Source organism: Sciurus vulgaris, assembly GCF_902686455.1.
Source record: "Sciurus vulgaris genome assembly, chromosome: 11".
In the NCBI taxonomy this organism is placed as follows: domain Eukaryota; kingdom Metazoa; phylum Chordata; class Mammalia; order Rodentia; family Sciuridae; genus Sciurus; species Sciurus vulgaris.
In genome coordinates this window covers 71,445,697-71,461,305 of record NC_136472.1, presented here as the reverse complement: position 1 = coordinate 71,461,305, position 15,609 = coordinate 71,445,697, and the positions used below count along the sequence as shown (strand labels likewise).

The 15,609-nt window shown below is 49.5% G+C and overlaps 1 protein-coding gene across 2 annotated transcripts; it reads right to left on the bottom strand.

The window, feature by feature from the left end:
- Positions 1-839: 839 nt before the first annotated feature.
- Positions 840-14,472, bottom strand: PLEKHB1 (pleckstrin homology domain containing B1). Of its 2 annotated transcripts, XM_079103824.1 has the most exons (8): positions 14,315-14,472; positions 12,984-13,059; positions 11,688-11,840; positions 11,068-11,170; positions 9,938-9,977; positions 6,908-7,012; positions 2,756-2,855; positions 840-2,161 (listed from the first exon to the last, which is right to left on the bottom strand). In XM_079103824.1, the coding sequence occupies exons 2-8, from the start codon at positions 13,018-13,020 to the stop codon at positions 2,025-2,027; spliced, it is 675 nt and encodes a 224-aa protein (XP_078959950.1). In that variant the 5' UTR covers positions 13,021-13,059; positions 14,315-14,472; the 3' UTR covers positions 840-2,024. The 2 variants fall into 2 exon arrangements, with proteins under 2 accessions (XP_078959950.1, XP_078959951.1); XM_079103825.1 differs by lacking the exon at positions 6,908-7,012 and having other exon boundaries at positions 14,315-14,470.
- Positions 14,473-15,609: the final 1,137 nt, after the last annotated feature.

The window sequence follows — 15,609 nt, the reverse complement described above, 5'->3', positions numbered from 1 at the left end:
ACCAGCCTGGGCAACTTAGTGAGACCCTGTCTGAAAAGATAAAAGGACTAGGGATGTAGCTGGGTTCAATCCCTAGTATGGGGGTGGGGGGTGGGAGGAGAGTTGATTCAACTCTAGAAGGAAGGTACTCACTGGAAAAGACCCAGACAGCACAAGCCTTTCAGAACTAGCAGGCAGGGCCAGCCATGGCACATGCCTCAGTTCAGATAACAGAGACCCTGGCTGTCTCCACCAGCGAGAACAATGAAGACACGGCTCTCAGATGGAGTTTCAAAGGCTTTATTTTTGATACGAGAGCTCTCAGCCGTGTGCCTGGTTCATCTTTTGTTTTTCTTCTTCCTTCCTCTGCTAGCTTTATAGGGTGTATTAGCCAATCATATAGCAGGTCAGGCTTTTGTCTCATGGACACTTAGTGATAGTTACTGAGGACATGAGCTGATCACGAGCTACGCACGGACTCGGAAGAGAATTGTCAGCCAGTGGTAGGCACTTCCTCAAAGTTGTTTATGTCTCTGGCTTTTTGCTTGTCGCCATCTTTTGGGTGAGGCTCACCACCACTGCGGACCCTCAGGGCAGCGGCCCCTAACACCTGGCAGCCTCTCCTCTTGAGCCCTCAGGGATGGCCAACTTGGGTAGGCGAAGCAATGTTTAGAAAGGTCAAGTGACTTGCCCCAAATTGTTTAGCTAAGATATTGTCACCAGTTCCACCTGACCTCAGAATCCAAACTCTTCTCATTATACAAAAGAAAGCACTGGTAGATGCTGGGTCACGGAGCTGTCCCACATGGAGATGTCCCAGGAAAACAGACTCCTGGGAGAACAAAACAAGCCAGAGCCAGTTCCAGAGCCAACCACATCTTTATTAGTCTCTGCAGCTGAGCCAATGGAGCCCCCATCTACAGGGAACATTAGTGAGCTACTCTGGCTACTGGGCATGGATGCTAGCTGGCATTTCTACTGGCAATTGGGACTGAATGAAGGAAGAGACTGGAAGGGAACCAAATGGGGAGACTGCTGAGCCACCTGCAGGCAGGCACATGGGGGGCTTCCCAGGATGGTACAAAGGTTTGTCAGGTCCCAGAGGGAAACGCTACCATCTCCCCCAGAGTGAAAGAAGAGACAAAGCCTGAGATGGGGACAGTCACAGCAGTAGACAGAGCTCCTGGGATCAGAAAGGCATTTCCTAATGGAGGCAACTTCCTAAGGCTGGAGCTCCCAAGCAGAGCTCACCTGGCCCCCAACCAGGAACCCCCAGGTGCAGCTCAGTTGTCATGGGGAACAGGGAACCCAGGAAGATGGTAGAATGGAGCTGAACTCAGGAAGTATTTTGGGTAAGGGTATGTCAGTACTAACAGTACAGGCAAAATATTCATGATAGGTGCAATCATGAGACTTCATTCCATTAAAAAGCTCACATCTCTCATTTATCTAGCAAACTCCTTACCCTGTAAGCCCATTATGATCTGACCTAGCCCAACTGATCTCCCCTTTAATTCTCTGGACATGCCATGACATCCAGGGCTCTAAATTTGTCAACAACATTACTCCCAACCTACCTGCTTTGCTCCCCGCCCCTACACTTGTCAAAAGACAAATAACTGCAACTTCAGCACAACTGTTTACTCCTGTTTTCCCACTAGCCTGGAGCTGCCCCTAGAGGGAGCAGAGAGCTCAAAACGCGTTTTCTCTCCAGCACCTGGAGAACTTGAAGCCTGATGAAAGTTATATATACTCTTCGTATGGTTAAAATATATTCGTATGTGTCTATAAGGGATTTCTAGGGTGTCTAGAAGTAGATGGTGAGGATTTCGAACCATGTCTGTGGCCAAGATGATAACTTCTTCCGATGGGCGGGCGTGGGGTGAGGATAAGGAGTGGGAAGGATGGTCCAAGCCCAGAAAGGGATAATGGAGAGGAAAGGGCTAAAATGGGACAGCGCTTGGAGGGTGAAGAGTGGAGGGTGGGGTCCAGGAGAACAAGGGGTTAGCGTCTAGTTGCAGGGTCCAGCGCTGCAGTGCGAGAGCTCAGAACCAACAGGGCGACCACATGAGTGAGCCGAGTGCGGCGCCGGTGGCGGCTCCCGCGAGCATGCCCATGGCTAGTGGGGCGCCCGCACTGTAGCAGGGATCCTCCCGCACTATCACGTGCGTCACACCAGGGCCTGCGGAGACAGCCAGTGAACATCAGGGACTTCGGAGGAGAAACCAGTCATCTCCATTTCTTTTCTGCGTGACTGCAGCCCAATCCAATGTTAAGGCACTGAACCCATACTCCCCAGTCGAAGAAACTGAGACCTTGACGAGGTGAGGGATCCACATTACGGCTTCCTTTCTGGGTCTGTCACGGACATGCGGGAACCGTGGGGCCAGGGCGGAGCGAATCTCTAACCACCACCACACTGCACCTGACTGGGCGTTCGCAGTCCAGACCTTGGAGTGGCAAGGAGACTACGGTTCCCAAGTTAGCCACCAGGGTCCGCTACGACCTCAGGAAAGATTGCTGGGCAACCAAGCTGAGTAGGAGCGTCTGTGGAGAAACCTGGGGGCCAGCTCTGGAGCATCCAGCACTATTTCTAAGTCTCGGGCTGCAAGGAATTTGCGGAGGGTCCTGCCTGGGAAAATCTGTGAACACTAAAAGGGTGAAGTGTGGTCCTGACTGCCGATGAGGCGTGGGCGGGACCTGGCGTTGGACCGAGGCAGGCTGCGGGTGCGGGTACAGTGAAGGGGCTGGGGTTAAAGGGTGAGGGGAGACTTACCTGCGTAGGGCGGCCCATAGTAGCTGCGGATGTATGTGGCCTCGTGCGCGTTGGGGGGCACCACCTCATAGTAGTCCTGGTATGGGCTGTAGACGCGTACCTAGAGAGTCCAGCCAGGTCAACTGCCCAGGAACTCCCTGGTCTGGGTTTGATCCCCAACCCTCTTGCCCCCGCCCCAAGTTTAAAATGGGCCCCCAGGCACTAGCGAGCTTCTGGAAAGGTCCCACCTCCCCACAAAGTCCATGGTCTTTTGTCTTCTAAAAATTCAGCTCCCTTATATCCAGCTCCCAGTGATGCCTTTTCTCACCCTGGTCTCTTCTACCTTGCTCGAAAAAATTTTCTATGGCTCCCAACTTCCTTTCATAGGTAGCAAAGGCAGATTTTGCTAGTAAGTGTATAATGGTCTCAGTTAAAACCCAGTTGATTTCTCTTCTCCCCTAGTCATAGGGTGGGGAATATGGCCAAGTCCCAGGCAGGAAATAAAGAGGTGTTAGGGAGAAAAAGAAGAAAATGAAGGGTAGGAATGGGAGGTAACCAAAGTAACTGTTATCGAGCATCTACTGTGTACCAGGCCCTGAGAGAGGTGTTCACCAGTGTTACCACCTCTAATCCTTAAGGTGGGTATTATTATCTCTGTGGTATTACAGAGCTAGGGATTGAGGTTCAGAGAATGGTCAGTGTTCTCTGTAGAATGCACTCTTTGCTCCCCGAGACCCCAACCCTTCAAAACCTAGTTCAAAATCCACCCACTCCAGAAAGCCCTCCAGGTCTCAGAAAGAAGTCTTTCTTCGTGAATTCACTATGGACTTTGCTTGTGCCTCTCCTTATCATTTCTCTTGGCCTTTTCTACCTGCACTCCAAATGTGAGCTACCTGTGAGCAAGAACTCATTAATTTGTGTCACCAGCAGGGCCTAGCACAGGAACCAATAAATTCTGTGTTAAATGGAAGTTCCCAGTGCAAGGAGGAGCAGACATGGGGAAGGGACAGGGTTCCCTTCTCCCCTTCTTTCCTGGATACTTCCTCTTAACGTCCTTTCACCCTATGCCTCTATCTCATTGGGCTTCACAGTTAAATGGTCCAACTCCCCTTAGAAGTCAAGGTGTCTCAAAGTCCATTAACTTGGGTTGACTGCAGTGTTTCACCATCCACCAAACCTGTTCCTCTCCCCACAAATGTCTTTCTCTAAAAATGCCATCACCATGCACTCAGTCAAAGCAATTAGGTTGGCACCCTTGTCTTCACATACTTGTCCTGCTCGTCACATCAGCCACTTGGTCTCATGATTTGATCTTCTAAATATGCTCTCCTGTCCATCCTCTTGACCAGTGTCAAAAGAATAAGTCATTGGTTTTAGAAACGTGGAAGTTGTGAGTGACCTTGAAAAAACACCTTTTGGCCAACCTACTCGGGACCTCTCCCTTGTGGGAGCTCTGCTTCCTTTCTGTTTCAAAAATAAATTGTTACTTTACTTAAAAAAAAAAAAAAAAAAGTTTGGGGAAAAGAAGCCAGGCTACCAAGGGTCGAAGAATAGTTGAGAGAAGAGGGAAGGAATCAATGTGTTTTGACATCTTAAGAAGTTTGGTTGTAAAGAGGAAGACTTCTCCAAGCACACCTTCTGATCTCAAGTTTCCACACCATTTCCCTCTGATAAAGATGCCTTCTCACTTTTTCTCATTCAACTACCTAATTTGCATTTCAGATTCAACTCAGGTATTGTTCTCCTTGAACCACAGATTTTGTTGGAATTTCATTTAGACACCCACATAGCTCTTGGACTTCCCTCTCTCACATCTGGTCAATGATAAAACCTTGCTCATGTCCCTGTGTTGGTCCCTCCCAGAAGAAGACTTGGAGATCCCTCAGGTTCTATTCAAGAATATGATAGGTGCCTAATAAATGTTTAATGACCTTAGCTCAAGTGAATGAAATACAGACTGGAACTAAGGTCACCCAACTCTGAGTTGGGGTTTAAGTTAGAGAGAACAAATGGTCACTGGATGCAGGAGACTCAGACAAGCAATGCTTAGGTCCTTGGGCTCAAATAACTGCTTGAGGGAACTGTCCTGTTCCCCCAAGGGCTTTCTGGTTGGGGTGGTCAGGATCTGGGCCTCATGCCCAAAAGGGGCTGGTGGGATTTAAGCATGCAGATCCAATTTTACTGTTTGAGAAACTGAAATCCAAAGTTTCCACCTACCCTGCAGTTGCAGTGAGCCAGTGGCCTTGTGAGGCCCTGAAGAGGGTGGAAAACACCACCTCATATCCCTCTGGGGCACCTGTTTCTACCCTCCAGGTCTGGGAGGCCCAGAAGTAAACTCATGTAGATCATTTGGCAATAGGCAACCTGAAGGCTTGATCTCTGATTCTCGTCCTCTTCTGGAGGCCCCACCACTTCTGTAGGCAGGGAAGAGTTGATCTGTCATGGGCCACACACAAATAACTCTCTTTTCTCAGATAAACTTTTTTTTTTTTTTTTTTTTTTTTTTTTTGTTAGTTGTAGCTGGACACCTTTATTTTTATTTATTTTCATGTGGTGCTGAGGACCGAACCCAGCCCCTCACATGCACTAGTTGAGCGCTCTACTGCTGAGCCATAACCCCAGCCCCTCAGATAAACTTTCATACTTAGGTTTAGGCTTAAAGTCTTTTAAATCCTATTTTTTAGGCATTGCCACTTTAAACAAACTTGTACCCTAGGTCAGGCATGGGGAATGCCTCAGAATAATGAGCTAGAGGCAGGTGCAGTGGTGCACACCTGCAGTCCCAACTACCCAGGAGGCTGAGGTAGGATTGTAAGTTGGAGTCCAGACTGAGCAACTTAGTGAGACCCTTTCTCAAAATAAAATGTAAAGGCTGAAGATGTGACTCAGTGGCAGGTCACTTGCCTAGTATTCATGAGCGTCTGAGTTCAATCACCTGGAAACCTCCAAAAAAGGGAAGGAGGTCTAGAAGTCCCAGGCGTTGATGAATTGAGTAATGCTGATCAAATTAAGTAACCCTTAGAGCCTCAGCTTCCTCATCTGCAAAGTCTTTTCCACACTGCCCACTCCCAAGGAACTGTGAGAATCCAGCAGAACCACATGTATTAGGCAACCAGGTGGCCCAGGTGCTTCTAGGCTCAGAGGTTATGCACGTCCAAATCACCAGGAACAATCTGTGGGGTGTGTGTGTGTGTGTGTGTGTGTGTGTGTGTGTGTGTGTGTGTTTTGCTGGGGATTGACCCAGGGCCTTGTCCATGCTAGGTGAGCACTTTAGCCCATAAAACTATAGTTTTAAAAAATTCACTCCTGAGGCTAGGGGTGTAACTCAGTGGTAAAGTGCTTGCCTAGCATGGCTAAGGCCCTGGGTTGATCCCCAGCACTGCAAAAAATAAAAATAAATCAATAAATACTACAGATTTCCCAGGCCTCACCCCAGACTTATGAAATTAGAGCATCCAGAGGTAAGATTTTAATATTTGTTGTTGTTTCAAGTCCCTAAGCATTGAGCACCACTGAGCAAGAAGAGTTCACAGTCAACTATAAAACTACAAACACTAACTCAAGCCCCACTGCCACCTACCCCATGCTGGCTAGGCCCCGTGCTGAGCACTGGGACAGAGGGGTTCAAGCCCAAATCCTGATTCCAAGAAACATTAGGGAGAGGAGAGGCAGACCTGGACTAAACTATAGTAAGTGGTAATAATGCCATACTGAGGCTTCTCACTCCTTCCTTCCTTCCTTCTTTTACTTGTTCCATGGGCATTCTGAGACTTACTTCTGCTAGACCCTCATGTACTAGGAATGGTAAGAATAGCTGTCCACATCACTGAGCACACCTCGCTGAGGAGGTGGCAGCATCTGAGGTGGGCCTTCAAGGATGAGCACCAGTTAGCAGGGGAACGAGGAAGCTAAGGGTCTTGGTGGCAGAGAGAATGGCATGTGTGGTGCTGGAAAAGGAGAAAGTGGGAGTGGCCAGGGTACAGCAAAGCGGTGGAGCCCAGGGATAAGGGGAGGTAGCAGGTGAGACTAGTCAGTTCTACAAGCCTTAAAAACAGGGCTGTGGTTGTTGTTGAGTGAGTGTTCATGAGCAGGGAAGGGCGGTGACTGGGACTGTTTTGGAGAGGCTCATCCTGGTGGCTAGAATGGAGGCAGGGAGGGCTAACCAGCACTTACCCAGATCCGCCTCTCAACCTTACAAGGATTCCACGATCGGGTCACACACCTGACCTTGGGGCAAACCCGGCGGCTCCTGAGTGGGACGGGGGCTCCAGCTGGGGCCTGCTCAAGCCACAGAAACCCAAGAAGGAGGAGGGACAAAGGCGTCAGAGGCCCTCTATTCCTGGAGAGACTCAGAGCTCTTAGCACGCCCTACCAGTGCCCTCTGCCAACTGGGCTGGGGCAGGGTGTGTCCTCTTCCTCTTCAGCCCATGGTAAGAAGGGGAGGCACAGAAAGGGATGGTGACTGCCAAAGTTACACAGTGAGGAAATACCAGCACTCTCTTTCTAGCCCACCTTTACCTCTTGCATGCATCTGGGACTCCCAGTCTCCAGGGAGGAGAGGGCAGCTCAGCTCTCAGCTGTCTTCCCATCTACCCTCACCACCACCACCCCAGTCTTGCCCCTGGCTGTTTCTGTCCCCAGGCTCTGTGTTCCCTGGTACATCCAGGTCAGGGACTCCTCCTGGAGTCTTGCTCCAGAGTGGGCATGAACCTGTAGCATGTGGAGGGACAAAGCACAGGTCACTCCTGCATAAGCACAAGGACAGAAAAAGCCCACAGACATGAATGCACACAAACAAGCAGACACAGGTATAAAGACACTGGCACAAACACACACCTCCTGAGCCCTGGGTCCAGGGTGATGTGTGCATGTGGGGCAAAGTGAAGTAGGATCCAGGGTGGGGCAGAGAGAAGTGGTCAGCAGAGCAGCAGGAGGATGGACAGGTAGAGAAGGGACAAAGCAGCTTCATAGAGTCAGAGTGCAGAACGGTCAGCCCTCACCTTCAATGGAACTGAGTAGCCCTACTCAAGAGAGCTTTGGAGCTCAGAGCCCTGTGAGCCTGTCCTGGGTTTCTGCTCCCTGTGGACCACTGTTTCAGTGTCCTCACTTCTAGCTTCCTCCAATCCTGGAAGCCTGAGTCTGTCCCCCAAAGCCTAATCACGGCCCTCCCTACATAATGCCCCTTATTGCTCCCACGATCCTCGGGAAAAGTCCAGTTTCTCCAACTGGACTTTGAAGTCCTTTGTGACCTGGCCCTCATAACCTCAGAAGTAATTTCCTCCCATGTCATTTCCTCCATGCTAAACCATCCTGCCAGGCCAGAATCTAGGCCATCAGCCACGTGCATGCACACACATCCCTGCCTCTGCTCTTTCTGCAGATGATGGCCTCTTCTGGAAACATAGGCTCTTTGCTGACTTAAGACTCGGACTTTGGACATGACACTTCCCATCTCTGGACTCAGCTTCCCTACCTGTAAAATGCAATTGATCATCAACCCTCAGCTTCTCCCAGGCTGTGAGAGGATGAAATGATGTATTCAGGTGCTCAGTATGATGCCTGGCCCCCAAGAGGGTTTCTACATGCATCCAGATCCTTTGCTCTTTCCCAGTGGACTGTCTCTCTAGATGACAGCAGGCTCCATTAAGCCACAAATAGAAGGAGCAAGCATAGATTCTGGAGTCTGGCAGGTAGGGGCACAGATCATGCTGGGCCTTGGCAGTTCTTTAAACCCACACCTCCATCAGTCACTAAGCTCTTTTGACTGCATTTCCTAAATATGTCCTGTAATTATCAACCTGTCTCTGCCAGCAAGGCCTCGATCCAGAACCATTGCCTGCACACTGTCCTGGACTCCTAGCTGGTCCCCAGGCATCCACACTACAATTCACTCCCTAACTACCAATCAGATTCTTATTAAGAATCCAAGTCTGGCCAGGTGCAGTGGTGCACACCTGCAATCCCAGCGGTTTGGGAGACAATTATTTTATTGAGATCCTTTTTTTATTGAGAATTTTTATTTTTATCTTTATTCTCAAAGAATTTTTTTTTTTAAGGGGGGACTGGGTATGTGACTCAGTGGTAAATTGCCCCTTGGTTAAATCCACAGTATTAAAAAAAAAAAAAAAAATCCAAGTCTGGCCATACATGGGAGTGCACACCTATAACCCCAGCCACTCAGGAGGCTAAGGCAGGAAGATCACAAGTTCAAGGCCAACCTCAGCAACTCAGTGAGACCCTGTCTCAAGAAATAAAACAGGCTGGAAATGTAGCTCTGATCTAAACATGCCATCCCTTTGTTTAAAAACTTTTAATGGCTTCCTGATGCTCTTATAAGAAACCAGCATCCTTAACACTGCCCATAAAGCCTGGTCCTGCCAACTCTCCTTCCCAACCACCCCCTCCAGAGCTCCAGCCACTCCAGCCATTTTCCTTCTGTTGCTCAACCTGCCATTATCTTAACCCCTCTCAGGCCTTTGCACAGCTGATCTGTCTATCTGGAAAGCTGTTCCCTTCACTACATCCCCATCCCATTTACCTGGTCAGTTTCTGTTTATCCTTCAAGTCTCAGCTTAAGCCTTATCTGAATTCCCACCTGGATCAGGCCACCAAAGAGTTGAATGCTGCATGTCTCTGTCAGAGCAGTTACTACAATTGCAATGGAATCATTAACTAATTAATCAGTTGTTTCACATCTGACTCCTCACTAGACTGAGTCCAAGAGGAAAGCCCTACATCCCCTCAGCTCACTTCTGACCTGAGTACCTGGAACATAGTAGGAACTTGTCACAGCACCTGGAACACAGTAGGAACTCAGTAAACATTTATTGTATGGAAGAATGAACCTCAGTCTTATTATCTGCAGAAACAATAATCCCAGGTAGCAAGTTTGGCTTCAAAGGACTATTGTATTTGGAATTATACCTGCACCACACCTGGAACATAGTAGTTGCTCGATAAAAGTTCCTTTTCCCTAGTTTATATGCCACTTCCTCTAAGTCTTCATGGAGGCTCTCTCCCTCTTGCCTCTGAGCACCAGCTGGCTATCCTTCCTCTTTTTCCACATGGGCCTCAGGGAATCTGAGTCTGCCCAGGCATATGAGCACTAGATTGAGAACTGCTGACAGGTGGAGACCGAGTCTGAATCACCCATGATTCTATGGCACACGGCACTGGGAAGGAGGGAGAGAGAATGGGGCTCACCGGAGTGGAGTTCGCCTCCAGCAGTGCTGTCTTCCATGCTCTGCAAAGCAAACCCCACCAGACCATGAGGTGAGAGTTTGGAAAAAGGGGGTTCAGACCTTCACATCCTAGACACTTCCTCTCTAACTCACTCTCAAACCCCAGTCTCATTAAAAGAAGATCCTTCTGACTCCCTCAGGTAGACAAGAGTGACCCTCCTCTGCCCCTGCATGGACCCTAAATTAGGCTAATTCACTCTTACTCCACAGTCCCCTCCCCTCAATTTCCATCCTGTTTTTCCATCAGTACAGTGGACCATTGGGCTTAGGGGGATCGCTTACGGGACATTTGATTCTGACATGCCTGGGCCAGTGCTCTAGTGCGGCCCACCTCCACATAGCAATCCTACAAACACAGCTCCCCAGAGCTCTGACCCTTGGGAATGCCCAATGGACACCAGACAATTGGGCCTTTGTTGGTTGCCATGGCACCTGGCAGGGGTGGACAAGGCGGCTCTGTGCTGTGTGCCTGGAGCTCGGCTTCCCCCACTCCGGCACGCCCATCACTTCACTCTCCCCCAGTGCAAAGGCCAAGCCCCTCAGCCAGAAGGGAGAAGGGAAGGAATGTGAGGGAGCAGCTGGTGGTGCCTGAGGTCACCTCCAGGCTCTCAGTGTGGATATGCATTTGACCTTGGGGTCCCCTTGCCTGGGCCATAGCTAGCTGCCTCCACAGGCAGGTCTGGGCCTACCCCCGAGATCTCAGTCCCCCTGTCAGGGCATCTACTCAGATGGGAGTGGGAGGGAAGGTCCCTTTTAGGATGCCATTGGGTTTGTCTCCTCTTTTATATCCCCCCCCAGGTGAGGACTCCCCTCAGAAGCTACTACATACATTCTGAATGCCGAGGGACCACGCACCTGAGGCAGCTGTGCACACCTCTGCCTGCACACACTGAGCTCATCATAGACCACATGAGGAGCTCACTGTAGCATACCAATCACCGGGGGTCATTTGAATTCCCTCTGCCCATGACACAACCTTACTGGTTTCAGTCGCCTCTTCCTACTGTCAGGGAACTGGAAGGCCCAAGGAGAAGGGGGTGTCTGGTTGCATTCCCCAAGATTCTACTGCATTCTCTCCCAGGAGCCACTCACATGGCATCATCCCGGGTCTCTGCGCATAGGTGCAGGCGGGAGCCCTCCCGCAGGTTCACAGTCAGCAGGCCGTCCCGGCTCCGGCCCTCTGGGGGCTGTATATCTGGAAGCAGACATACATAGGTGGACTTTCCATGAGTATAGGTCCCAGATCCCCGCTGAAACCAGGAACAAGAACAGGAACTGACTGGTCTTTGCTAACCTCCTCTGATCCCACACATTTTGAGGATTCTGCTGTACTTTTCAAACCCTTTCAATGGTCCCACGTTACCAGCCTCCCTAGGTACAACTCCCAGTTTTCTGTTATAACTGTGGCCTGAACCTTGGTTGAAGAATTTGGAGATTAGATGAGCCAGTCACTTAACTTCTCCGAGTCTCCTTATTTTGTCTTCATCTAGCTCCTGTGTCTGACTTGCCTCTGCAACTAGCAGAGTATAAATTTGACAAAGCAGTAATTTCTTCATTCACACCTAACTGAAGTGGAGTTGACAAAGACCCAGAAGCTGTGTCAGCGGAAGCTCTCTGAACGCTGCAAAGAGGCTTTCCAATTGCTAGTGTTCTCAACACAGTGGAAGGACCCTGCCCCGGTCACAATGTCATAGAGGAAGGCTTCTACTCACCGTGACACTCTTGGCCGACCTTTATGTCACGAACATTGAACTGGATGAGCACACGGTCTTCCTCATCCTGCGCTGTCTCATCGTGGTAGTAACCCAGCGTCCCATCCAGCCACAGAGCAAACCAGTTCCGCTTCCAGCGGCGAAGGATGGAGCCTGTGTGATATTCCAGACCCACCAAGCGAACTAATCCCAGAGCCTGCTGGGGGCAAGAGCCCCAGATGGGCTCCCAGAGTCCCCTCAGACCTAGCCCTCAGTAGGTTAATCCCCTTCCCCACTTTCTTGTATATCTATCCCTGAAATGGGCACAGGGTCCCTTTCTGTCTTGCTTAAAACCTTTTTCCCACTGACCTGACATACCATAGAGGCTCAGAAAATGTTGAACAGGAAGTGAATGACCAGATCCATTGTTTATGAACCCACAAGGCCAAGCCCTATATCTTCAAGGATAAAGACCTCTCCTTACTCTGAGCCTCTCTCTTATCTCTTACCTTAGCTTGTATGACAGTCATTGTGTCATGTCTGCCTCTTCTACCACACTGGGGTGTTGGGAGGGAGGTGGGCACAGCTACCCACACAGATCCTAGAACTAGCTAGACTTGTGTTTAGAGTTTGCCAAATTGAATGGGCCAGGGGCATGGGTGGGAGTGGTCCTGGACCCAGGGGTTCCCAGGATAGCTCTTGTTCAGATCCTAAATCCAGTCACAAGCAGGTCTGAAAGCCTAAGACCACTATAACTTCAGACATTTTGCAACTGGAATCATAACTGGAAAGAGCAAAGACATAAGAGGGTTTCTCAGAGCTTTAGGGATTTCAAAGGAGATGTTTCTCATTTTGTTCTGAGACTTGTTCTGTGTCCAGCCTTGGATTGGGCTCCTGAGGACACAGAGGGTCAAACCCAGTCTGTGTCCTGAGAAGCTCACACTCTAGAGCCAGTATGGAGTGGGGGACTGGGACACACACAGGTAAAGACAGTTACATTTATAACTCATTGCAGGAACTAGGAAGGGGGCCTCTGAGTCAGCTTGATGCCACAGTGGCAAGGTGAGGGTTAGAGGAAAAGTAGAGAAGGCTCTTCAAAGAAGGGGACACCTGGCTGGATCTTGAAGATTAATCAGAAGTTTGCCAAGCAGTCAGGAATAGGAAGGACATTGGGCAGGGAGAAGAGCATGGACAAAGGAGGGGAGAGAACTGATTTCCTGGGAGGGGTCACTGTTGCTGGCCTAACATACTGCTTCCCTCACCCCTGCCCCAGGCCAAGAAGCAGGATAGAGAAAGGGCTGGCTCAGAATCACTCACTCTGTCTCCACAGCCAGCCGCCCCTCACCAGGGCCATTTCTTCAAAAGGACTTTCCAGGATGGAGTCAGGTGGGACCTGTCAAAGGAGTCCAGGCACACAGTCCTCATCAGTAGAACCAGACTCCTAGAAGAAACCCCCAGCCCTGTCCTCCCTGGGGAGCCACTCAGGAAACATTTAAGGCAGTAAACAAAGGCCAGGCAGCCTCCATCTCCTCCCCATTCTCTACTCCAGCTAGAGAATGAGAGCACTGTCTGTCCTGGTAGGGTCAGCAGGGCCACCACCAGCTGTGATGTGGCGGGCGGAGGTGGGGGGTAGGGATCAGGAGCCTGAATTCCAGACTCAACTACAGATCCTTTGCCAAGTCCGTTCTCCTGGGCTTTCTGGGCCAGCCTCAATTCTATGAAACTGTGTCACAAAGCAGGTAGAAGTATGTCTATGAAGCAGGTAGGAGCTGGAGTGAGGAACTCTTAAAACTTATAAAATGTTAGAAAATGGGATTCTGAAATGCTAGCAGCACGGAACATCAGAGTCATGGCAATGAATGAGGAAATTTCATAGTAAGAAAAGTCTCCCTTGCTGTTGGACCCCACTGGAGCCCACTTACAAAGTGCATAAAATAATACTTGAACAGCAGCTATGACTGACGTGGTCCCGTGTGCCAGGTGTACATATCTGCTTTCACCTATTATCTCATTTAAGCCTCTTAGCCATCCTGGCTATTATTCCCACTTTAGATATGAGGAAACTGGGGCCTGGAGAGGTCCAGTCACTTGCACAGATCCCGTTGATTAGTAAGCACTGAAGCCAGGATCCACACCCAGCAGTGCTGGCTTTTCACCATTAAACCAGTAGGAGTTTGAAAACATGCAATGTTCAAGTCATGCCCCATGAGAGTTAATTATAATTTGTGGAGGAGGCAAACACTGCTAGTCTTTAAAGATCCTGAAGTGATTCCACTGCACAGCAAAGTTTGGGAGCCACTGCAGACTACTACCTCACTGTGTCCCCACTGTAACTCTGTTAGATGGGGATTTTTACTCCTATTTTCAGATGAACAAAGAGACAGCAAATGACTTAATCCACGTATGTGACAGAACTTGGATTAGAAGCCAGGTGCCCTCTATTCCTAATGGCGACTTATTTGTGAGCAGGTGCGTCTGCCCCGCCCCCACCTGCTCACACCTGTTACTGCGTAACACGGGTTGACACACCTGGGATGGAAGACCTGGCCAGGTCTCTTTTCCTCATACGGTTCCCTCCCCTCTCCAAGCCGACACAGATCAAGAGACCAGATGCAAACTCCCTCTCCAGCCCCCCTTGATGCACCCACCTGTCTACACCTGTTGTGGATGCTGCTGCCAAAACCAGCGCTACTCGTTGCAGCTGCCACCCAACCCGCTGCGCCTGCGCTTTGTGCGCCTCAGAGCCTGGGGCATTTCACTCCCAGGCTTTGCCCTGGGCCCAGCGGCCCCAGGGCCCCGCCCGGCAGACCCGCCCCACCCCCAGGAGGGGGCGTGGCGCGAAGAGATGACCGAGGCATTCTGGGACTTGTAGTTTGCAACCCTGCAGAGGGGCAGGAGATGCTCTCGTGAGTGGCAGGCCTTTACTGACCCCGAGGTTTTTTCTTTTTCTTTTTCTTTCTTTTTTTTTTTTTTTTTTTTTAAGGGGACACGCTATGTTGCCCTGTCTGGTCTCCAGTGATTCCCCTGCCTCAACCTCTGAAGCATCTAGGTGTGAGCCACCATGTCCAGTTTATTTTACTAATATATAATATGTATATATGTATATATATATATTTTTTTTTTTAACATATATATATATTTTTTTCGGTGCTGGGGATTGAACCCAGGGTCTTGTGCTTGTGAGGCAAACACTCTACCAACTGAGCTATATCCCCAGCCCAAGCCCAAACATGTATATTTTTTTCAGTGCTAGGGATAGAACCCAAGGCATTCAACATGCTAGCCACACACTGTACCACTAAGCTGTAACATCAGCCATTACTATAAAATATCTTTTTTTTTTTTTTTGGTACTGGGGACTGAACGCAGGAACTAGGAGCACTTGATCACTAAACCCTTTTTTATTCTTGAGACAGGATCTCACAGAGTTGCTGAGGCTGGCCTCAAAGTTGAGATCCTCCTGCCTTAGCCTCCCAAGTTTCTGGGATTACAGGTGTGTGCAAATGTGCCCAGCTAAAATAATTTTTCTTAAGAATTTGGCTTGAGGGGTTGGGGTTGTAGCTCAGTGATAGCTCACTTGCCTAGCATGTATGAGGCACTGGGTTCGATCCTCAGCACCACATGAAAATAAATAAAACTAAGGTATTGTGTCCATCTATAACTAAGAAAAAAAATTTAAAAAAGAAATCATAGCCTTTGAAAAAAAAATTCGCTCGAGCTGGGTTCCTGGCGTACACCTGTAATCCCAGCTGCTTGGGAGACTGAGGCAGGATGGATTGCAAATTCAAGGCCAGCATCAGCAAAAGTGAGGTGCTAAGCAACTCAGTGAAACCCTGTCTCTGAATAAAATACAAAATAGGGCTAGGAATATGGCTCAGTGGTCGAGTGCCCCTGAGTTCAATCTCTGGTATCTCCTCACCCCGCGGTCCCCCCACCCAAAATA

Bases quoted from the DNA above. Each gene is read 5' to 3' on its own strand.
- PLEKHB1 (XM_079103824.1), bottom strand. From the start codon at position 13,020: ATGGCCCTGGTGAGGGGCGGCTGGCTGTGGAGACAGA. The intron at 11,841-12,983 runs GTGAGTGATTCT...AATATCACACAG, and splicing joins CGGCTGGCTGTGGAGACAGA to GCTCCATCCTTCGCCGCTGG. The intron at 7,013-9,937 runs GTGAGCCCCATT...TGGCTTGAGCAG, and splicing joins TGGAGGCGAACTCCACTCCG to GCCCCAGCTGGAGCCCCCGT.